We start from the raw sequence: 24299 nt of genomic DNA on the forward strand, positions 1-24299 counted from the left end.
AGCTGGGCCCATGCAAACCTCATGAACTTCAACAAGGCTAAGTGCAAGGTCCTGCACCTGGGTCAAGGTAATTCCAAGCACAGAGACAGGCTGGGCAATGAGTGGATTGAGAGCAGCCCTGCCGAGAAGGACGGAGGGGTGTTGGTGGATGAAAAACTGAATATGAGCCAGCAAACTGTGCTCCTGGCCCAGAATGCCAATCACATCCTGGGCCGCATCAAAAGAATTGTGGCCAGCAGGTTGAGGGAGGTGATTCTCCCTCTCTTCTCTGCTCTGGAGACCCAATCTGGAGTACTGTATTCAGCTAGCACAAGAAAGATATGGACCTGTTGGAACACGTCCAGAGGAGGGCCACCAAGATGATCAGGGGGCTGGAGCACCACTCCTACGAGGACTGGCTGAAAGGACTGGGGTTGTTCAGTCTGGAGAAGAGAAGGCTCTGGGGAGACCTTACAGCAGCCTTCCAGTACTTAAAGGGGGCCTACAGGAAGACTGTCTACCAGGAAGGGCAGTGATAGGAAGATGGGCAAACTTAAAGAGGGAAGATTTAGACTGGATATTAGGAAGAAGTTCTTTACTGTGAAGTTGGCAAGACACTGGAACAGGTTGCTCAGAGAAGATGTGGATGCCCCCTCCCTGGAACTGTTCAAGGCCAAGTTGGATGGGGCTTTGAGCATCCTGGTCTAGTGCAAGGTGTCCGTGCCCATGGGATTCTATGATGCTATGATACCATGACCTAAGGTGGAAAGATAATATAGCCTTTCTCCCTCTTTTTTTTTTTTTTTCCTACAGAGAAAAGCACTCAATTTCATAGTTTCTCCTCCCTGTATGGTCTCAGTGGAAATTACAGAACCCTAAAAACACAAAACACTGGAAAGGATGCATTGAGGCTATCTATGTGCGCTGTGATCATTACACTTACCTGTGGGCACTGGAGAGCTGACACTTCATCTCTGGAAATATCCCAACCACCTCTCTCCAATAGCTCTGGAGCCTGTCAGCGATGCGGGTACATCTTCACCTCATAGGGCCATAGTCACTGGCCAGGCAAAAGAAAGGCCAAAGCACCCTAAAAATGGTCCTGCTCCAGTTGTTGCCTCTCAGGTCCGAGTTTTTGAGAAGAGCTCCCTCTTTCAGTCCTTGCAAAAAAAGCATCTTTAGAGATGCTTTTTGAAAAGGCACAGCTGGACAAATTTTCAAAAGCTTTCAACTCCCAATAGCTTTTACTGTCCTCATGGGAGTTATCAGCTGTTAAGTCCTTTTAAAAACATAGCCATATATAAAATTAAAACAAATTTAATTCCATTTATCCTCTGGCCTGCATTCTTGTCAGCTGTGATTAGAGTGTTATACCTCAGGCTTGTGGATCAATGAGCAGCATCCCTCCCTGAGAACAGCCCAAATGTAGATTCTCTGAGACTGTAGGAGGAATGTGCCATCCTCCACAACAGCTCATCTCTTAGCAGCCACCTCTGCTGAATACCTGGGTCCACCAGCATCAGCACAGCGCACCTGGTAGTGACTCAAGGTTTCTTTCCCTTATAAAACTACAGCCAGCACACGGCTGACTTGGCAGAGAAATGCTTTGGCATGCTGTATGGACTCCAATTATTTTTCAGCTGAAATAGAGCATAATCCTTAGTGAGTTTCATTGCATACTGCTAAATTATTGCACTGGGCCACTCCTAAGGGCTGTTTCACATTTAGCTTGAGTGCATGCAGAATAGCACAGTGTCTGTACAAAGCTCCAAGAGCAAAATGGGAAACCTGGAGAAACTTGCTTGCTGTAAACTTGGGACTCTCCAGATTTTCAGGGTAAGTTTGCCAGGGTTCATTGTTTAAGTTGCATCTGGCTGGCTGGGTTTTATTTTGCTTGCCTGAAATTTCTACCTCCTATACTTTCACCAAAAGCCATCCAGGGATTTAAAGCAGCCTCCTAAGCTCAATATGGTCATTTTCTCTACCAAACACTTCTGAATGCAGCTGGCTGACCCACTTCCCATTTGAAATGATCTTGCCATTAGGTATCAAGTGAAAGATGACAGCTCTCCTTCCCAACAGCCAGCAGTTTCTCACAATCCTGATGGCTGTTGAACCGCTAGGAAGCGTGAAAGTGAAGAGCTATGCTAATGCCTTGTACTCTTTTAGGTATACCTTTATGTGAATATCAGGTAGAACAGCTGTGAACCACTAACAATTTGACCACCTAAATGCCTTTCTGCCTTGGACTTCTAAAATGTCACAACTGCTTCTTCCATAAAATGAAATATTTAGACAAATAGAAGTGAGTCACCATCATCACATCAGTCCACCTAACACTGTAGGCAACACAGCTGCATATGCAATTGAAACACATTTATGCATCACATTCCATTGCCTTTGTTTTCCTGCAATGATTGTCCCAAAACTAAGTTACAACTGAGGGGCAGCACGATGTTCAGAATTATTCCATAGCAAGAGTTTAGCTTGTGCTTCTAAACCCATCAGAAACCTTAAAACACTTCACTAATAAATATACAATCTAGCACTAAATTAAAGACAGTACTACAGTGAAACTGTAACCTTCTGTGAGACATAGATTTTGAAAACAATGTTTCAATAAAGTCTCTATTTAGGCACTAGCAGGAAACAAGATTGTGAATTAGACATTTGTTTAAAACAGTAATAACGAGCAGATAAAATCTGCACTGTTAAAATTCGCCAGAGATTTAAAAATTCAGCTCTAACCATTCAAGCCTACACAAACTATTCTAAGACTTTTATTTGTACTGACTGGCCACACTAGTATCTAGCAGAGTAGAAGGAACCAATATGTCACTTAATATTCGGTAATGTCTTAGGGACAAAAAAATTTGGTCAAATGTTAAAAATACTTTTGAAATGTTTGGAACTTCAAATAGCTGCGACAGCTTCATTTTTCAACAACTGACAAGCTACAACTGCATTTTAGAAAAGCCTCATTTCTGCTTTCTTGTTTGCAGCCATTATAGACTTTATGAAACAAAACAGTTGTGTCTCATATTATTAAAAAACACATGGCAAACACAGGCCAATACCAGCCCATGTTGCAGCGATGGTGAAGAAAGAGTGAAGGTGAACTTATGCTTTGTAAGAAGCAGGAAGCAGGAAGTAGGAGAAGACAGCACATGCATTTTTAAGACAGAAATTGTTCCACATAAGCAGCTTCTATGTTTTTATCTAATGGATTACATCAAAAAGTATATTAAAGTTGAAAATTTGGACATAAGGGGTTGGGAATTCCAAAATCTATTCAGAAATTCATGACAGAAAATTCTGGCCAGAAGAGTTACTTTTTTATATAGCTGTAAGCTACTGAAAACAGATAAAAACCTTACTAGACCCAACATTAGAAATCTCACCTATGACAAATGGCTAAAATGAAAATTGGGTGACACTACAATGGAAAGAAAATAAATATCTAGAGGAAATGCACATACAATTGCTATGAGCAGATTGATTTTTTTTTCCTTTTTTTACTGTTGTATTACAGTTTATATTTGCTAGTCGATGTATAGGTCATGCAATTCCTAGATATAATTTAGTGCTTTTATTTTGAAGACAATGTGCTACTCTTAGTTTCAGTGGTTAGTTGAATTTTGAATCCATACAAAAGTGAAGGAAATGGCAGAAACTGTAAAATCTGCTTAGTCAAACTAATACCAAAATCTGTATTTCATATACAGAACTTCTTGGGTCCAGGAGGTGTTTCATCTTTGCAACCACTGATGTGTATCTTTATCAACTGCTCCGCTTCATGTCAGCATACCTCTGCAGGTCAGTCTTTTATTTAATTTGTATTTGATTCTTACACTTCAATGAGCAGCATGTAAGCAGTCTTCATAACAGGTCTGTAGTTATAATATTTACATCAGGTCCAAGAGAAACTGTAGTAAGTTTTGACACCCCCAGTGCTTTCTGAACCAAGACCAAGCATCTAGTCCTTTCTAAACCAGGTTCAGTAAGTGTTTACATACATGCATAAGATTTCAGTCATGTATAACTGTTTGTAAGGCAGAGATTTGTGAAGCAGAATGGAAGGAGATGAAGGAACGCATCATGCACTCACCAATGAAAAAGTAAATCCAAGATGGAAAGGAAATATTTATTCCTAGTGACTACATCTTTGGTAAGTTATGGGGAATGGGGGAGGTGACCAAGGGCTGGAAGACATCAAATGTCACTCCAGTCTTCAAAAAGGTTAAGGAGGACCTGAGTAACTACAGACCGGTCAGCCTCACCTCCATCCCTGGAAAGGTGTTGGAATAACTTATCCTTGGTGCCGTCTCTAGGTGTATCAAGGATAAGAGGGTCATTAGCAGCAGTCAACGTGGTTTTACCAAGGGGAAGTCATGTTTGATCAACCTGATTGATAGCCTTTTATGAAGACATAACCAGGTGGATAGATGATGGTAGTGCAGTGGATGTGGTTTATCTTGATTTCAGTAAAACATTTGATACTGTCTCCCACAGTATCCTCATAGCTAAACTGAGGAAGTGTGGTCTGGATGATCGGGTAGTGAGGTGGAATTTAAACTGGTTGAAGGGAAGAAGTCAGAGACTTGTGGTTAATGGGACAGAGTCTAGTTGGAGGCCTGTATCTAGTGGAGTCCCTCAGGGGTCAGTACTGGGACCAGTACTATTCAATATGTTCATCAATGACCTGGATGATGGAACAGAGTGCACTGTCAGCAAGTTTGCTGATGACACGAAAATGGGAGGAGTGGCTGACACACCAGAAAGCTGTGCTGCCATTCAGAGAGACCTGGACAGGCTGGAGAGCTGGGCGGGGAGAAATTTAATGAACTACAACAAGGGCAAATGTAGAGTCTTGCATCTGGGAAAGAACAACCCCATGTACCAGTACAGGTTGGGGACTGAGCTGTTAGAGAGTAGGGTAAGGGAAAGGGACCTGAGGGTCCTGGTGGACAGCAGGATGACCATGTGGACAGCAACGTGTCGTCATGGCCAAGAAGGCCAATGGCATCCTGGGGTGTATTAGAAGGGGTGTGGTCAGTAGGTTGAGAGAGGTTCTCCTCCCCCTCTACTCTGCCCTGGCGAGACTCCATCTGGAATATTGTGTCCAGTTCTGGGCCCCTCAGTTCAAGAAGGACAGGGAACTGCTGCAAAGAGTCCAGCACAGAGCCACAAAGATGATTAAGGGGGTGGAACACCTCCCTTATGATGAAAGGCTGAGGGAGCTGGGTCTCTTTAGCTTGGGGAAGAGGAAACTGAGGGGTGACCTCACTAATGTTTACAAATACGTAAAGGGCGAGTGTCAGGAGGATGGAGCTGGGCTCTTCTCAGTGATGTCCAATGACAGGACAAGGGGCAACAGGTGCAAGCTGGAGCATAGGAGGTTCCACGTAAACATAAGGAAGAACTTTTTCACTGTGAGGGTGACAGAGCACTGGAACAGGCTGCCCAGAGAGGTTGTGGAGTCACCTTCTCTGAAGACATTCAAAACCCGCCTGGATGTGTTCCTGTGTGACCTACTCTGGGTGGTCTTGCTCTGGCAGGGGGGTTGGACTAGATGATCTTTCGAGGTCCCTTCCAACCCCTAACATTCTGTGATTCTGTGATTAAAACACCATGCTACCAAAAAAACCAAAACAACCCCAAAAAATGTCTGGGGAGAGGTGGAGGAGGGGACCAACAAGGAAAAAATTACAATATTTATAACATCAGGATCACACAACTAAACAGCTCTTATACAAAATTTGGTTTTGGCACTATTAGTCAAGGCAAAATAAACCTATTTTTCTGCTCTTGTGACAATGCATTATGGAATGGTGGCAAAATGAGCTAACAAGGTTTTTTTCTGGAGCACAGTCTTCCCCTCTGCCTTACCACCTATGAGGTTTTATTCGTTTCTTCCTTACAAAAAACTGACACAAGGAGATGGGATAGGAGAATGTTATGTCAAGTTTTATTCATTCTTCACTACATACACAATTCTGGATTTTGAACAGTTTAGTCTACATTGCTTTTGGCCTTATGATTCCTAAATAGATAGCAATTAAGTTTGGTAAGTTGTTCATATTTACCCTTTCCCTCAAAAGTCTGTGATCATTTTTATTCTTTCATGATATCCTGTTCTGTCCTTAGATTTTAGCCCTGCTTCTGACACTGCACTTTTATTCCTCTGGCTGGAAATACTCCAGCTCCCATGTAAACCTATTTAGACCGTCTCTTACCACATAGTATAAACCTAGGAAAATACACTTTTATTTCACAAAATTCCAGAAGTCATTTTTAAATTATGCTTAAATGTAGACTTTATTAGTTATTCAATCTTAGCCATTCTGAAGTTAGTGAAAACGGTAATTGTCTACATTCTTACTTCTACAGCATGTTAAAAATCTAGTCAAATTTGTGCTTGACCTCTTTTTTCTGATTCAGTTTTTATCTCTCTGAATCTGCTCTAAATTTTCCATTTTATAAGAAGAAACTAACCAGCCAAAATGGTCTTAAAAGTCTGTGATATTCTCCAGTGGGGCACTTTTAGGTGAAAACGGTCCTTTCACCTGAAAAGGGAATTGTCATCAACAGTAATTTTATACTGGGATAAATAAAAGTAGACAAAAAATTGGCTCTTTAGTATGAGATCCTTCTAAATCCTGAAGATCAGTGGCAGAACTTGGCCATGCTGTGCTTGTTTCCACAACTGAACAACGCTAGGGTAGGAATAATTAAGAAACAAATATTTTTGTATATCATATCCATTGGGAAACAAAATCTATGAAGAACAAGTCTTATCTACATTCTAAAGCTTTAGATCCTCAGACATTTTTAAAACAATCAGATCACCTGCAAAGTTTCCCACTTTCTTCACGTAAGCGATTCCCAGCCCTATAGCAACTTTAAGTCCCTTTAAAGATACAGAGGAAGGGAAATACATGTTGAAGTTCATATAGAAATGTTCAGCATGACATCTTTTCCACTACATAGTCTAATACCTTATCTTATTTCACCTGGATGAATCAAGAGGTATGCACTTAAACGCATGGAGAGATGAAGCACAGAAAGAAAAAGAAGCCATGCCATACACTTAAAAAGACTCAGCTGCAGGTTTGTGTGGAAAAGTAGACTGAGGGGAAAAAAGAAATTTTAGGATCAGAAGTTACAACAACAAGAAAGTTAAAAAAAGCCCTATGGTACAGCACCTGAAATGCAAACATTGAAAAAGCAATCACAGAAATAAAATAGAGAAGACCAAACAGATGCAGCCTGATTTCTAATCCCATCTCTTTCACAGGTAGTCCTGTAAACTTTTAAAAACATGAGATCATCTTTCTAGCCCTGCAGTGATAACTATATGCAATTAAATGCTTGCCATTTGCCAGGAATAAGAGTAGGAAGGCATACAGAGCATGTAGGACTCCCCCTCTTCACATACCCCCAGTGAGATGCTCTTCTCTCCTTGGGTTGGGTAAGCAGCTGCTCACAGCACACTGCACTTTATGTTTTGTTCATTAAAAAAAAAAAAAAAAAGAAAAAGGGATCATGGGAATCATGACACGAAGGACAGCAGAGAAGAAAGAGGCATGAAGCACCAAACAGCAGTGACTGGAAGGCACTGTAGTTGCATTGCCAAATTAACCATTTGAAAATCAGATTTTCTTTTTTCTTTTTAATTAAAATGCTAATAACAATTTTTCCACTTATTTCCAATAAAATATATTACTTGAAAACCTATTAAATATGTGATATTCCCCTTGTGCCTTAACACTATTTGAGTTTACTAAATTACTGGGTTTACTGAAGTACACTATGTTTCCCTTCCTTAGGGAATCAATCATATCATTAAAGAAAGACACCAGTTTAGATGGCATGGTTATTAATCTGCCTTTAGTAAACACACGTTACATTTTGCTCCACTACTCAAGTACTTCTAGTAAAGCTCAGATTACATTTTCTTTCAAAATGTGCCTATTGCTGTCAAACCAATTTGTCTGCACTTGCTTGGTCCATTTTCCTGCATTTCACAGAATTGCATAACAGCTGGAGTCGGAAGGGACCTCTGGAGCTCACCTTAGTCCAATACTCTGCTTAAAGCACAGTCAGTTAGAGCAGACTTCTCAGGTCTTTGTCCAGTTAGGCTTTAATTATGTCCAGGGATAGAGACTCCACAAACTATCTGGGCACTTTGATCCACTATTTGACCACCCACAGTAAGAGAGTTTTTCTCATGAATAAATGGAACTTCCTGTATTTCAGTTGGTGCCCATTACCTCTTGTCCTTCCACTGGACACCACTGAGACAAGGCTGGTTCCATCTTCTTTAATCCCTCCCATTCAGGTATTTGAACAAGCTGATAAGAACCCCCCCGAAGCCTTCTCTTCCTGAGGTTCAACAGTCTCAGCTTTCAGCCTCTCAAAGGCTCATACAAAGGTATGCCAGGTGCTCCGATACTTCAGTCAACTTAGTGACTCCTCACTGGATTCATTCCAGTATGCCCATGTTTCTCTTGTACAGGGAGCTGCAGAATTTGGAATAGCACTCCAGCTGCGGTATCGCCAGGGCTGAGTAGATAGGAAGAATGCCCTCTCTCAATCTCCTGGCAACACATTTCGTGATGCATTCTAAGAGGCTGTCAGCCTTTGCTGAAAGGACACGTTGCTGGCTTATGTTCAACTTGTCCAGAGCGCCCAAGCCCTTTCTTTAGCAAAGCTATTTTCCAGCCAGTCATCCCCTAGCCTATGCTGATGCAGAGGTAAATACAGATTTTACAGCTGGTATCATCCCATTCCGTTTTTCCAACTCCTTTTCCTGCCTTTGTCTCTTGTGTTAAAATCATTATTATACTGGAGAAAAAGTATTGTCTTTGGCAACTAGAATCTCATTTTTACTACATAGGTTTGTCAGTTATTTCATGTCGGGGGTGTATTTATCAGTATGTTTAAAGACATTTCAATTGTTTTAACTTCCTTTTTAAAAGCCTAATTCAGAATTTTTTTTGCAACTTTATTTCAACTTTACAGCTATGAAAATACTTTCTTAATCATTGTGAGCTGTCTTCTAACATCTGATATCTTTTTTGAAGTGATTAAACCTAATTATGTGTAGAGTCCTTTCCTATTATTTTTTTCATGTATGCTTTGGATGCAAATTAACAGTAATTTTTAAAACTTTGAAATGTAAAGTCTCTTCCACATTCAACCCCCAAAGCTCTTCAGTCCAGCATACTTCATTAATTGACACCTTTCATCTCCCAAAGATTACCTTACTGCAGTACAAAACTTTATCTACAGACTATATTTCATTTATTGGATATGGCATATTTGCTGTCAATATTGTTTCCAGAATAGCAGACCATCTCAAGAAATCTATCTGAAACAGTTTGTTATCTAGAGTTTTGCTGGTTTACTTCATAATGCCTGGCGCTGTGACTCACAAGCTTGTAAGGATACCTCTATAAACATAGTGAACTTTGCTTTGTATGAATCAGTTAGTAGGCAACGGATCCAGTGAAGAGTAAAGTAAAATCAATAATATCTTTACATTCAATGTTTATAGAAAGAAGAGTTCTTTGAAACTGTTTTAAGTGTTTGCTTTATCTGCAAATTAAGAACATTCATTCCTCATTTCTGGATTTGATAATCTTTCTCTTTTAAATAATACCCAAGAAGACTTTCTTGTTGTTCAGTGTCAGTTTTGTCGAGAAAGACAAAGTCTCTTTCCACATGAAGAATGATGGTTTGCATACTGTTTGAAAGATATCCATCAGACAAGCATTAGTAAACGCAATAAGCTATTTAAATAATAATTTACAATAAATAAAAGCACAGCTATTCTATGTTAGCAATCATGCAGAAGGATTGTTAAGATAGTATACCTTATCATTGTCCCAAATCCACTATCCCAAAAGGCCTGGTAAAATCTCCTTGTTGATCTACCTAGGTATGAATTGCATACACAAGGACAACAAGGAGAATAATCGTAATGATGAGCATTTGTCGCACAACAAATTTGAGTAGGAAAAGGCTCTTTACTTACACAGTGAGTTTGGGAACATCTTAAACCTGAAATTTCAACAGTATGCTGCATTATGAGTCAGAGAATCTGGATTAATTTTTTCCTCAGTGTTTTTTCTAGATCACTGGCCTTGGTAAAATTACACCTGAAACCAGTAGGAGTCAGATAACTGAGTCCTTCTAGGGAATTCACAAATAGTCTGAATTTCCTTTACAAGAACTTTAGTTTAGTATAATTTTACCGTTATTACCATCCTCAGCTTCAGAAAAGGCAACGTACATACTAAGGCCCCTTTGCACACAGTCCACAGCTAGTCTTCAGGCTACTGAGGTGTCAAACTAGATCCTATCAGAAATGCAAGCAGTCATAGGACTGCCCAACCCATGCCATTCAAGAGCTTTCATTCCTTTCTGATGATTTAAAGTCAACATCACAGAGTAAAATTTGATCTTTCCTCTCTTGTGAAGATTCTCTACTTTTGATTTTACGTTGCTTTAACATTGCTAATCAGAGCTAACAACTGAGTTGCACCTTTCAAATTTAAAGTTTAAGCTTTCACCAAGATGTCTCTGAGCTTAGAACTGATAGTTAGTGATTGCTCCATAACTAAAGGTGGGATCTCTTCCTTCTTCACCGGCATAGTCACTGTACCTTGCTATACTGTCTGTCCTTACTAAAGAAAGATAGACAGACAGAAAATGTACATAGTAATGTGAAACTACAAGCCGCAAAATGAAGATGGAAAAATAAAGACAAATTTTTGGAGGTAGAGTCGAAGAAAAGGGGTTCTGGCGAAGGAGGAGAATAAGGCCAGAAAAGGCCATGATAAGAGCTGCAGAAAACAGGAATCAGTATGAAGGAAAGAGGAAAAGGCTGAAACCAAGCAGTAAAGGAGTGTCAGTAGAGGAGGAAACAGATGCAAGAAATTAATTCACTAGGTAGACCCAGAATTCTGTAAAAAAAAAAAAAAAAAAAGGAAAAAAGTCACCTGACAAAAGGATGGCTTTTGTAATGCATTGACAGGAAGACAGAATTTAAGCTGTATTTTTGATACATTTGTAAAAAAAGCAGTCTGACTGAGATGTTAAATATTTTCAAATATTACAGTAGGTTAATTTCTAAAGATCTATTTGCAAGCAAGAGACAAGTATCACAGTTTCAAAATGGTATTTAAGTTGTCTCAAGGAATGAGGTTTGACCTATTTTCCAGGCAATTAATCTCAATAAGAAAATCAAGCACAGAACAGGGAAACCAGGTACAAAAGAAACAAAAGAGAGTGCAAAACTTGGTAAGTTGTCTACGCTTTCTCTAAGCCACTGTAATTTGTTATGCAAAAAAGGATGGCAACTGGTGTCTATGGGTTAGGGAAGATTCCAGACTGATGTTCAAAGGACCATCCCATTTTAAACCCATCAAGATGAATTTCATCGTTGTTTGGGAAGGAGAGAGGTTGGAGGTGAGGGGATTACACAGACGGCCACGCCAGTGAGGTGGCAATTTTACATGAGACCGATTTTAATCATAAGATTTTAGCTAAATTTGGCAATTGGGCCGAAGATAGCAGAAAATTTTAAAGCTGTTCTTGCACTCTGGCTTTAGACAGTTGTAAAAGCTTTGTAACATCCTCCTTTGAGTTTCAGGTTTGATTTCATGGAACTTTAAGAATAGAAGAAAACCATATGGAGGGTTGAATTCTGAATAGTTATGCTTACTACAAAGGAATAGCTAAAGGCATGTACATATCACTCCACCATTTTCAATGGACACCTTAATAGAAGAGGAGATGCGCTTGAGGTTTCTTTTCACTGTTTAAAGAGCTGCTATTCCATCTTCATTTATATCATTAGCTATGCACCAGTCTCTGAGGCTGGATTTGAAGTATACCATTGGAAGTTGTTAAATTAGTCCATGCATCCAAACAAGCTTTACATTTTCAGTACATGAGCAACAGAGATTGAAAGAAGCAGTGAATCTGGCATTGTGTGTTAATAAATAAAAGTCTATTCTCACTAAATTCAGTTGTACAATACCTAGGTAACATCAATAGGAGAAAAAAATTGACTTGAATAACTCAGTAAGAATTCAAGTTTGTGCATTACATGAAATACTACGATGTGAAGGAGCTTCCAAACACAATGCCCTAAATTAAGTGAACCATGAAAATCAGCAGATCAGCAGGCAAGTGTTTTTCAGTTAAGTCTGGTAATAGCTGCAAAAGTTGAGCAGTTCAAACTGACTTCTTTAGCTCTTTAAGCTTGGAGTATGTGGAATTTCAATCTTCATGGGATGGATGCCCAAAGGAATCTAACATAAATGCAGTTTATTTCTTTAAAATTGCAGACAGGATTGCAGTACGCATCAAATAAAAAATTCTTGGCAACTAGCTTAACTGACTGTTGTTTCCACAGCCAATTTGTGTAAATTTTGTCCCAAATCTGGGCTTCTGTTTTGACCTTGGAGATTAATAGCACGAAATTTACCCTATAAATATGCTCAACAGAAGGTAAAAAATGTATTCCAAGATATAGGAGTTTGTCACCAGCACACAGGAAAGGGAAAATACTCTAGCTTTTCTTAAGTTCAAGTATCTACACTAAATTAAAACCCAGCAGACTTCTGGAGATTTATTTTTCAACCTGAGACTTTGCTGTAACCCTCTAACCTGTTATTATATTCTATGACTGGGTACAATGTGACAGTAAGTCATCTGCAGTAACTGCAGATTTAAGAGCTAATACTTTCTTACTTACTCAGGCAGAACTCCCATTAATTTCAAGTACTGATGAACAGAACTTGTAGGAATGAGTCTTTCCATTCAGTTTACTAGGAAAGAGACCTGCATCTTTAAAGTTGTCAATAAGAAGCTTAGGCATCAATTCAAAAAAGCACTTAATTGTATCAGGACACTGAGGCGTGTACTTAACTTTTATCATATGCTCAAGTCCCAGTTATATGATTCAACAACGCAAGCTATAGTACTGCCCTAGAAAGAATGCTTCCTTGAGCCAAACTCTTAGTAAGTAACACAAACAAGACTAATAAGCAGCAGCCCTGCCTTCTCTCATTTCTAGGTTCAAAGCTCTCTTCTGAAAAAGACAACTAATTTTTATTCCGGCAGAAAGAGTCTCATGAGCATAGGATACCTTTTTCTTAAAATCCTGGATCTGATCTGCACTGTTTGGCCTCCAACAGTTGAATAAAAAAAAGTATCCAGTATCCAAAGTCAAACACCATTTTAATGTCTAGAAAAAACAATGATGATTTATTCCTTTAGAAAAGATCAGCAGTGATTTTGTTTAACTGTAAGTTTGGAGAAGAAGAATGGAAGCTAGAGGAGCAGGCTGATGTTACTGCAAGGTTGAGCTCTATCATCTCTGGAAGGACATCGAGATCAGGGAAGGGCCCTGACAATTAGAGAAAGAACAATTTTGTATCTATCTTTACAGAAATGAAAATCAAGGAGTTAGCCTCACTTTGGTCTCTTGGAAAGTGGTTTTGAAACCAATTTCTGAGCATGTAAAGGAAAAGTAGATGATTGCCAACAGTTATTTTGGATTTACCAAACGTGACTCATACTGCACCAGCCTGATGGCTTTCTGTGAGAAAACGACTAGACTTGTGGTCCAGAGGGGACTTGCCAATGCCATTTGCCTTGGCTTCAGCAAAATACAAGTTCGATGGTCTAGCTCAGAGGGTGTTAGCTAGTAAGTCATACTCTACCTGGAGACCTGTAACAGCTGGAGCACTGCTGGGGTCTATACTAGAACTGCGCTGTTTAACACTTTTAAAAAGGACCTGGAGGAGGTGATGGAATGCTTGCAAGTTTGCAGATTACATCAGATTGGGGAGAGACCAGCCAAAGTGCCCAAGTACATGACTGCCATCCAGAGGGACCTAGACAGGCTGAAGGAATGGGTCTATAGAAACCTCATGAAATTTGACAAAGACAAATACAAAGATGTGCCTTTGAAACGGAAAACTCCCTGCAGCAGTACAGATGCTACTGAAAAGGCCCTTTAGTGTCTGTGTAGGCAGCAACCTGAACACAAGCCAGAAGTGTGCCCTGGCAGCAAAGGCCAACAGCACCTTGGGTTGTATCAACCAGTGCTTAACTGGTGGATCTAGGGAAGTCAGCACTTATTAGCCTGTATCTAAAATAATGTGTCCAGTTTTGAACCCTCTCGTTGAAAAAATACATTGCTCAACTTAAGTGAGTCTAGCACAAAGCCCTGGAGTACTTGTCCTGTGAATAGGGGATGAAGAACAAGGCTTGCTTAGCTTGTTTAAGGAGGTCATCAAGAAGACAGAGCCAGGCCTTTACAGTGCTGCATGCTGGGAGGATGAGAAACAATGAGCTTAAGTTGAAACAAGAGAGGTTCAGGCCGGATATAATGAGAAGCTTTTACACCTGGAGGACAGTCATGCAGTGTCCAGAAAGTTTTTACCATTTCCATCCTTGGAGGTTTTCAAGACCCAGCTGTATAATACACTGAGCAACTTGGTTTGATATCATAGCTGACTCTTTTGGGCAGGAGTTAGGACAAGATAAAATCCTGAAGACCTTTCCAACTTGAATTATTCTATGATAGTATACGTCTAAGCATTTTCTTTCTTCCCATCAAGGGTATTGGTAGAGTTAACTCCTTCTGAAGGCTGACTAGAATATAATTCTACATACTGGAGCACAGAACTGTTGCTATACATTGGGTTCATTTCTTTGATACAAATGAGAAAATCCCACCTCAGATTTTCAGTGACACAGGAAGCAAGTGGGACATTTTTAGCTTTATTTTTACACTGCTCCATACAAAGACAACCAAATTCCAAGACATCATTAAGGGAGAGGTTTGAATACACATCATACACCCTATAGTCAAAGAACTCACACATCTAAATAAGAACATACTGAAAGACCATGTCAACAGTCTTTTGAAGACACAAATTCTGCTTATGAGTACTCTGGTATAAAACCAGTGTAACCTAGAACTCAAATATTAAAATAATCAGAATTATAACATTTATCCTTCAAATGTGACTTGATCTAATTAGTCAACCATATATTGTCACAATAAAGAGAATGAGATCTCTAAGATTATCATCATAAGTGTCCTCATTTATCTTCATTCATTCTGCATTTTTTATTTTCAAAATTTAATGATGCAAAGAATAAGTTGAAAAGAAAAAAAAAAAAGATCAGTTATTACATATTGTTCTTACTATCCCATATGCTTGGGAAGTGAAGTTATTTGTCAATGTAAAGCAATGAAAAAGGCTGGAAAGACACTGGCCAACTTAAGAAATATTGGAATAAAATTGGTGGGTTTATCACATTAATAATAAGGTCCAATAAATGCTAAAACTTTATTTTCTCAATATTAGTGATTAAGGAACTCTGGGTTTATTCACAGTTCTTTTACTGTTCTGATTATTCAAATTAGTATTTATGACCCATTATCTTGGTTTCTTCTACAGAGTTACAGCTAATATATCTAAAAATAATATTATATTTTTTTAGTTAATCTTATCAAGGACTTGCTTAATAAAGAGGTGGGCTTCAACATCTGAAGTGTTTCTTATGCTTTGTGAGAGATTTGACTATACAAATCTGGGTAAGGAGCCAGCTAGTAGCAAGAATTACTATTTCATATTTTGCAATACTGAAATTTTATATATATATATAAAATAGTCATCAGCAGTGTACAATTCTACTTAATATTTACCTGTATCGTCCTTACACTAGAGACCTTCCTCTTCAAACCAGTTTGCTTTAATTGGGGTGCTAACAGAAACAGTGGTTTTGAAAGAAATATTTCTTTCTTTTGTTTCAATTATCAGCTGAATTAACAATTTCAATAACTTACTCTGCCACTTTCATATTTAAAATGAATTAAAGGCAAAACAGAATGCCGGATTCTATCATTCTCAGGGTTTGCTCCAAGTAAGGACACAAGCCAAGAGACAAGCCCTTTTTTCCTATAAAGAAAATTTTCCTTGAGAAATATGTAGAATGAGTTATGTGGTTTCCTGCCAAATAGGAAAGATAAGAATATATATGATGTTGCATCATGTTTCCCAGATCAGCTGGACATTTAGTGAAAAGGAGTCAAGGCCTGATCAATCTCTCCCAGAAAGGACTGGAAGGCTTTCTTTCCATCAGCTCCAGTGAGAGTTGGATCTATCCCCATCTGCATGTTTTCAGGCACAAGACCAATTTTCATTTCCTGACCTGCATGTATTTCCATTGAGAACACTACTATTGCACAGAGAGAGGAACAACTTATCAGAAGATCACAAATATCCAACACCTTTTTTAGTTAATATTCTGCAGATACAGCAAATTTAGCATATTCGTTAGATGTTTCTATACACATCTTCAAGATTGTAGCGTACTAAACAAGAACAAAAATAATATGAATTGCTTTATTGCAATAATTGCATCTGCCATATTTGCATGAATGTATTATCAGACGCATGCATTCATGCCTGCACACATAAGCCTTCATCTCTGGCGCAAGGACAAAGAAGCCTTTTAACGTATATGAAGCAAGAAGCGTTACATTGCAAGCCTTTATTTATGTGACTACAAAGAATCAGATAGTACTGCTGATTATAAGCCAGATCATTGCAGGTTTCCAGAATCAGTCCCTTGGAACTTGCCTTTTTTTTTAAATGAACATCATAATTCATAAGGACTGTGTGTTTACGCGTTTGCTACCTAACCTAATGCACTTCATGTAAATGTCTCAAGTCCTTTAACTTTAAATGAATTCTCTCCTGGAACAGTAGAACCTTAGGGTGTTACTGTAAGAGTAACTTCACACCAATCTTTTTTGACATGCTCTGAGCGCTCACAGTTTCTTTTCATTCTCAAGATAAGCAATAATATATTTATCAAAACAACTTGAACCACAGAGGGTGGTGTAGGCTGAAATGTTGTTCATTGCTTATTACAGTAGTGTAAATACCGTATATACCATTTGTATGAAAGTTATATTCTATAACACAAACCCCATTAGGCAAGTAATATATTCAATCTGTAATACTTTCTATTGCCAGTTTCATCAAGCTGATTTGGAATTTGTTGCCTGGATAGAGCAACTCATATGTTTACTGGCCCTGAAAGGTGCTGGGCATCTTCCATACTCATTAAAGTTAATGACTTCAACAGCAGACAGGGAAAACTGTATGTTGAAGTGGGTTTCCTCTTAACAGGTATTCCCAAGTTATCATTTAAGAGAGCGTGTAAGTGGTGTCAATTTTCTTCTGCAATCACAAAACCAGCCCATAACCAAACCCCTTTCCCTTCATTGCGAAAATAACCCGATTAGCTTCACAGGGACTCCTTGTTGGAGTAAGGCAAGAAAAAAAATTGCAATGTACACAGAGATTTCCACATAAAAGCTCGGTTTCTTGCCATAAAACTAGTCACATCCTCACCGGAACAGAGGAATTAACATACTGGAAACAAGCCAGTAATTTTATAGAAATATATGCCTTTAAGTAAGCTCTAAATCAGCATTCTCACAATAGCCACAGCTTTGGCATCATTTCTATCCCAACAAGCCACAGCTGCTGAAACAGAGACTTCTGACTTCATACTAGATAAGTAATGAGAAGTTTTAGGCAGTGATGCCAGAGTCTGTCCTTTGATATCAAGACAGCGCACTACAGTTGTTGACCAGCTACACCCAAAAGATATGCCTTTAAATTACACTAGTTAGCTAAAAATATTCAGGCGAGAACTTCACAGAGACTTATGCCATGACATTACACTGTCAACCAAGATACGATGAGACTGAGACCTCACAGGCATCTGTGTGTTCATACAAAACCAAGAAATTAGGAGGACTGAATCTTTAACCACAGAGAGACCTCTGTAGTTGAGACATCTGTAGTTGAGAGGCATCTGAGACTTTGATGCCTATCCAGACACTAGATCTGCACTATTAAGATGACAAAGTCCTGTACCCTGGCTTCCACCCAAAAGACAGAAGTACTGTGCCAAAGACCTCACAGAAACCTGTGCCTTAATTTTAACCTGCCATGCTCCTGAGCTAATGGTCTTGCAATGAGTATAACATGAAGCCATCTGAAGGAGGAAAAAGAAAAAATTAAAACCTCTAGAAATTAAGCAGAAGAACTATTGCAGTCTTAAATACCACTTTTAATGTGCAACTTTTAAGGATCTTCCAAAGCAAAATGTAATGGCACATTTCCACAGCTACGTTAAAACATAACAGTTCAGTTTAAAAAATGGCCTTTTTCCTTTTCAGCAGGTCTCATACAAACATTTTTTGCCCTTATAATGTCATAAGACATTGAGGTACAAACCATTGAGCAGCATATCTTCCAAACCCAGACTAATGTGCTGTTTGCAGGAAAGAATTTGAGGGAAATCAAAAAAGTGACTGACACAGAATTAGTAAGCAAAATGCTGACTGATGGAAAAGAGCTCAGAAGTTTGGAATATATTTCAGTAATCTGGGGAGAGATCATAGTCACTAAGTTCTAGGATGAATGCATTTATTAGAAATTTACCTTAATCAACCCAAAAAAAATGTTCCGCCACATGAATAACTGTTTGCTCCCAATAAGTAATCGTTTGATGGCAAATGTCAAAGTACTATAATTTTTAATGAAGTTTAGAGAAGAGATTGAGATGACTTTGGGAAACTTTTCCAGAAAATACTTAGATGACTCAATGAACTAAGATTTTTTTTTTTTCAAAAGTGCTTCAGAATTAAATATTACTAAAAATCAGGAGTTTTGCAGTTAAAAATGCCTACATCAGTTTCCAAAACAGGATTTTATCTCCTATGATGGCATTGAAGAAAGTCTGCATACACATGCCCCAAAAACTTGAAGCAAATATTTTCTTTCTGAGTGCTATTTTTCCATCCACATTGGCACAAAAAGTAATTAGACAAAAAATATTCCAGGAAAGGCTTTCCCTTCTTGATGTCTGAAATTTCTTCCCATTTTCGTAGTGCTAGATCTTTACATTGTTCCTCATCTTTCTTTTACCTTAAAATAATTTCTGATTTGCAATACTGTGATTTCTGTGCCTCATTTAAGCAAGGTAATCATCTAACACTGCCTCAGGACTACAGAAGTCTAATATGCTCCAGCATCTATTGCTGAGTTGTTTCCAGATTTTGCTTACTTTTAGTCAGAAAAAGCTGAACAGCAGCAGCTGCTTTATCTGTCTTTTACAGTCTTTGATCCCTCAGCTGGAAGGCCTAGAGAACTGTTTAATGTGTAAGGGAAGACCTTTCTATACTGCTATGTGAGAGTCCCTGCTCATATTGGGCAAGATCCAAAGTCCATTAAAGTAATTGAGAATCTTTCTATTGTCTTCTGTGGAGTTTGGTTGGGCCCAAGAGGTGAAAGGCAGTCTCACCGAGATGAAAGACTAACTGGAAACACTTCACAGTCTTGATGGTGATCAGCAGAAGAAAGAGATGGTTAAGTTCTTTCATAAGCTTCAAGGCTAAATTTCTTGGACCAAACCTGAAAACTGGAGTAGTCTCCACTTCAGACGCTGGTTCTCAATGTTTAAACAAACTGTTTCCTTCTACCTGGAAATTGGACATGGTTTTGGAATGCTTTGGCTTTGCTGATGCATGTGGCACTCGGGGAATAAGCAATGGTTAACCCAGCCTAACAGACAAAGTCTACAGAGACTTACGAGTGCTTAGGAAACAGACCTCAATCAGCATTTTACAAGAGGAGATTGTGAAAAAAAGTGCTTTTTCTTAGGTTTGAAATAGCCATAGAAAGCCTAAACACACTTCAATCTAAAAATGATATACTAATTATTATTTTTCCATTTATACTGGAAGTGCTATCAAAACTTCACAACTGTGTAACCATGACATGACTAAAGATGCAATGTTACCTATGCAAATGAAATAATTATAATAAAAAATGTTTTCTTTATTGTCCACAAAGTACTGAAATTCTAGGTCATTGCTATAAGAATTCATGTGGTGATTATCTTACTAACCATTCATCGCCCTACAGATTAGATCCTGAAGCACCTGTCAACCATATTCTGTTGCGGTTGGGATGGGACACAACAAAAATATATGTAAGAAGGCAGCCTTTATTAAGTTACAAAAAGCCAAGATGGCCAAGATGGCGCAGCAGAAAAAACATACCCTTTTATAACCTTTCTTATCTGTCCATCGGTTCATGCACTAAGGCTGTTAAAATGATTCGCTCAATAACTCTGTCCATTCACCTCTATTCACATACTGATTGGCTGGAGCTCCTACTGTACTTCCCACTTCATCTACTGTTCTCTTGCCAAATTTCTGCTCTGTGGTATTCACTTGTTTAGTCTCTTCTTGCTCAGTCTCTTAGCACCTCCTCAAACCTGTTTACAACATTCTTCATCCACTTCTTTCACCTTCTCACAGGTATACTGGGATGCTGTCAAGGCCAACTTCATCTTCCTCAGTCAGGCTATCCCCGACAATATTCCTATGCAAATTGCTTTACTTTGCAAAGCTAGCAAAGTGATGACCTCAAAGCCTTTCAATGGTACTGCATGGCTGCCTAACATCACACCCCTAGCAAGCAACTTACAAGGCTGATTGAGAGCACCAAAAAGTGCAAACTATCCATCACAGACAGACAAAAAGATAATCACAATATAATGAAACACAATTCCAATATGAGTAAACAGAGTAAGTTGCATCTTACTTCACTTGAATTTTCTGTTGTGATGTTTTTACTTTTCAGCTTTTTCTGCAGCAGTTTGGTTTCATACTCTGGTCTAGGATGCTCCTGGAAAAGGAAAAAAAAAAAAAAAAAAACATAACCAAATGTGTGATTATGATTAAGAGAAAAGGAAAAAAAGTTCCGGTCACTTATTCATGATCCAAGCCATCAAGATGATTCAACACCACAGCATATTTTAGACTTTGGTGAACACTGCCTAGAGGTATGGGAAACATTATGGGATGCAGGGGAAGACCATTTAGGGTGCCCAAGACTTATTATAGGATGCTTAGGGGAGAAACCAAAGGTGGGGAAGGGAGGGATCTAGGTCTTTTGGGGACGAACAACTGGAAAAATAGAGAGATAAGGAGATAAAAAGGGCTGGTCACATGTAAATAGTTTGCTGGTCTGTATGTGGGTCTGAACATCAGCAACTGGAGCAAGCATGGGTGTGAGACTGGTATGTAAGCACTAGGGGAGATCAAGCTGGAGCAACTGGCAAGTAGGTGAATTGTCTGGGAGCCAGGGAAGTGTGAGTGCCTAAGGGCGAGACCACGGTAGATCTATGTGTCTGTGTGTTCAAGGTCAAGACCAGAGTGAGTTGGCTGCTGGAGACCAGAGGAGTCCCAACCAGCTCTGGGGAGCAGGACATACGTGTGAGCGAGCACCTGGAGAGGGGCTGTAGTATTGCAGGCTTGTACCTCTGGGTGCCAGCAACTGGGGAGACTGGGGCCCAGAGGCAGCTACTGGGCAGACTGAGTGAGGCCAGCTGCTGGGGAGGGCCACATTGTACATATGTGCATATATATATTCTCATTAGCAGACCTCCATCCTGTTTAGCCAGGGAGGGGAGCAGGATGAAGCTGTTCTGCTGTCTGTGTTTGTGTGCCTGCTGTGGGTGTCTGTCTGTGTGGCTGACCATGTATATATGCATATATGTGGTGTATATGTGTGAATGACATGTATCTCACCACTCCCATCAAGTTCTGAATTCATTCAGAGCCTGGAATCTGGATTTTATGTCTCCCACAAAAAGGCTTTTCCTGGCATTTGTGGTACAATTCACCCTTATTATAATTAGAACATATGCTTATCAGCCCAGTCACAAAATTGACTTACTAACACTTTTAATGAATCTGGTAGCCATGAAGAAAATAAAAAACATATTTTAAAAAATGTATAATCCTCATGGACAACAGAAGGGGGGCTGCATGGAACTTCAGCAGTCTTCCTACCTGTGCTGTTCATTTTCTGTTATCTGTAACATTTTCGCTACATCAGACACCATCTCGAGCATTCTCTATTGCATATCAGTATATGTATTTTTTATTCTGATTATGAGATTTTCCTGATGTATTAAACAGGTGTGTAAGCACTTATTTAAATAACTGCCTTAAATTAATATTTCCATATATTTTTGAACTCTATGAACAAGTCATATGTACGTCTATCTTAAAGGCAGTGCCACAAATGGTACATGGATTCTACTGCTCCCAGGGAGTCTAATAATAACATGGGAGGCTGGCGGGAACTTTTTCTCTGGAGCTCAAGTACAGCTATGCCTCTGAGACTCTAGCACTACGATGATATACCAAACAAATACAATGAAATTGCTAGCGTGGTGGCTTGTTTTACACTTGTAATATTGTGTACTATTCAGATTAATAAAACATGTTCTAAGTGTGCATGTGTGATGCTTTGCACCACGGAGTTCCTCACATAAAAACCAATACCGCAATGAATGAAGTTCAGGAATCACTATATCACTTCTTGTCACAAAGGTCACTGTTGTTATTACTTACAAAGTTCTATAAGTGTATGTTGGACTCCAAGAAATAATAAGACATGGGTAATGTCTGACATTGCTAAAGCTGATTAGCAGCAAAAATGGTGGTGAGTCGGACGGGGAAAAGAAAGACAAAGGTACACCAATAAGTGTTTAAAGAGGTTGTGGGCGATGCAGGTATCTTGATGTTTTGTAAGTTTTCACTAGCTTGTTGATTTGCATCGATTTGTATCACACTTCCTTAGATAAGGTTCAGAGGTCAGGTGGAAGAACCATCTTTAGACTTAAATGAAGAAAAGATGAAGGCATCAGGCATGGTTGGCTACATGAGAGGAGACTGCTTGATGAAAGTAGGGAAATGAGATAAATGAAGCTGCAAGAAACTGAGGAGATCTAACCACACTATGGGAGCACCTGTAGAGCTGAATTGGCTTTCTTCCTTTCTTCTTATTTTCTGCTAAGCAAAGCATTCTGGGACACCAGGGGCAGCTGCTAGGGGTCAGAGCAAGTTTTGAAAATTGGCTTGAAAGGAAATCGAGTGAGAAAATAAAATGCCAAGCAAAACATTGAAGTGTAACTTGTTTTTTTTGCTATTGACAGTTTTGCTTTGAGTGCATATTCTGTTCAAATTTAGTCATGTTTAGCTTTCCTAGTAAGACATTTCAATGTCCTTTTAACTGCATTTCATACACCTACATCTGGATTGGAAAATTAGTTGAGCTGTCTTCACTGAATCTGCCCTTGATTGAACAGACCACAGTGCCTCCTGGAATGCATGTATCTATATATTCTTTTTATTAATATATTGCATGAAACATTTATTTACAATACAGATTTAGAGATACTTTATCCTGATCATATATACATGGATGTGAAGGAACAATTCCACTCTGCTGTAAAGAGTGTGATTCATAATCAATTCTTTGCCTGAAAATGGGAAGAGTTCTACACTTAGGACAATAAGCTAGAAATAGTTGCGATGACTTGAAGAAGGCCAAATATCCATGTAGGGATAAATATGAATCCCACGATGCTGGAAGTTTTCCAGTACAGCTGCCAGACACTTATTGAAAACCATGTGAGCCAAGGTACTTTGAGGCCAAGTGAGTGTTCAGAGTAGAAAATGATAATTCCCCTCCTGAAAACAAAGAGCCAAATCATGAAATTTTTACTCAGACAAAACTCATATTGACGTCAGTGGGAATTTTCCCTGAGAATGGTCTCCAGGATTTGCCTCAAACATACAACATGTGTATCCACTACACATTGCAAATTAAGGCTGTATTATTAAGGTAATAATGCAGTTTGGTATGAATATATGCAAACCAATCTCTCCTTAATTTCTCTTTGATTTAGAAAGAAAGTGATAATGGAATTTTATAACACATGCATGACAAACACAGCTGAATTGCCAAGAAAAAAATAGAACCTTAGGAACTATCCCAGGTTAACAGACCAAAGGAGCGATCAGCAAGAAAAAAAAGCCAACCTACTGCTTCATTTTTACGCTTAAAATTAATTGAACAGCCTTATCCTAATATGCTGAAAGAAGCAGAACAGCAAAGCAGTCCACACTGGTAGGAAGAAAGGTTTCCACAAACGAGAACTGGAATGACCCAGCTGCTGCCCCAAATCAAGATGGAAACTTGGAATGAACAGAGCACCCAGCTGTTCTCTGCTGCAAGAGGGTTAATTATTACAAATTGAGGAGTAAACCTCTCTATTTCTTATGATGATGACACAGCAGGTAGCAGGGGGAGAAGTCTAAGGAAGAGACTGTTATTCACACC

General features: G+C 39.0%; 1 protein-coding gene across 1 annotated transcript in view; it reads right to left on the bottom strand.

The window, feature by feature from the left end:
• Positions 1–24299, bottom strand: part of ANO2 (anoctamin 2) — a 205092-nt gene that overhangs the window by 83437 nt on the left and 97356 nt on the right. The window contains exon 14 of the mRNA XM_086465725.1: positions 20706–20789. Coding sequence (XP_086321851.1) covers positions 20706–20789 — 84 coding nt within the window. The remainder of the gene's footprint in view (positions 1–20705; positions 20790–24299) is intronic.

This window comes from Leptosomus discolor, chromosome 1, assembly GCF_034619465.1.
Source record: "Leptosomus discolor isolate bLepDis1 chromosome 1, bLepDis1.hap2, whole genome shotgun sequence".
Lineage (NCBI taxonomy): Eukaryota > Metazoa > Chordata > Aves > Leptosomiformes > Leptosomidae > Leptosomus > Leptosomus discolor.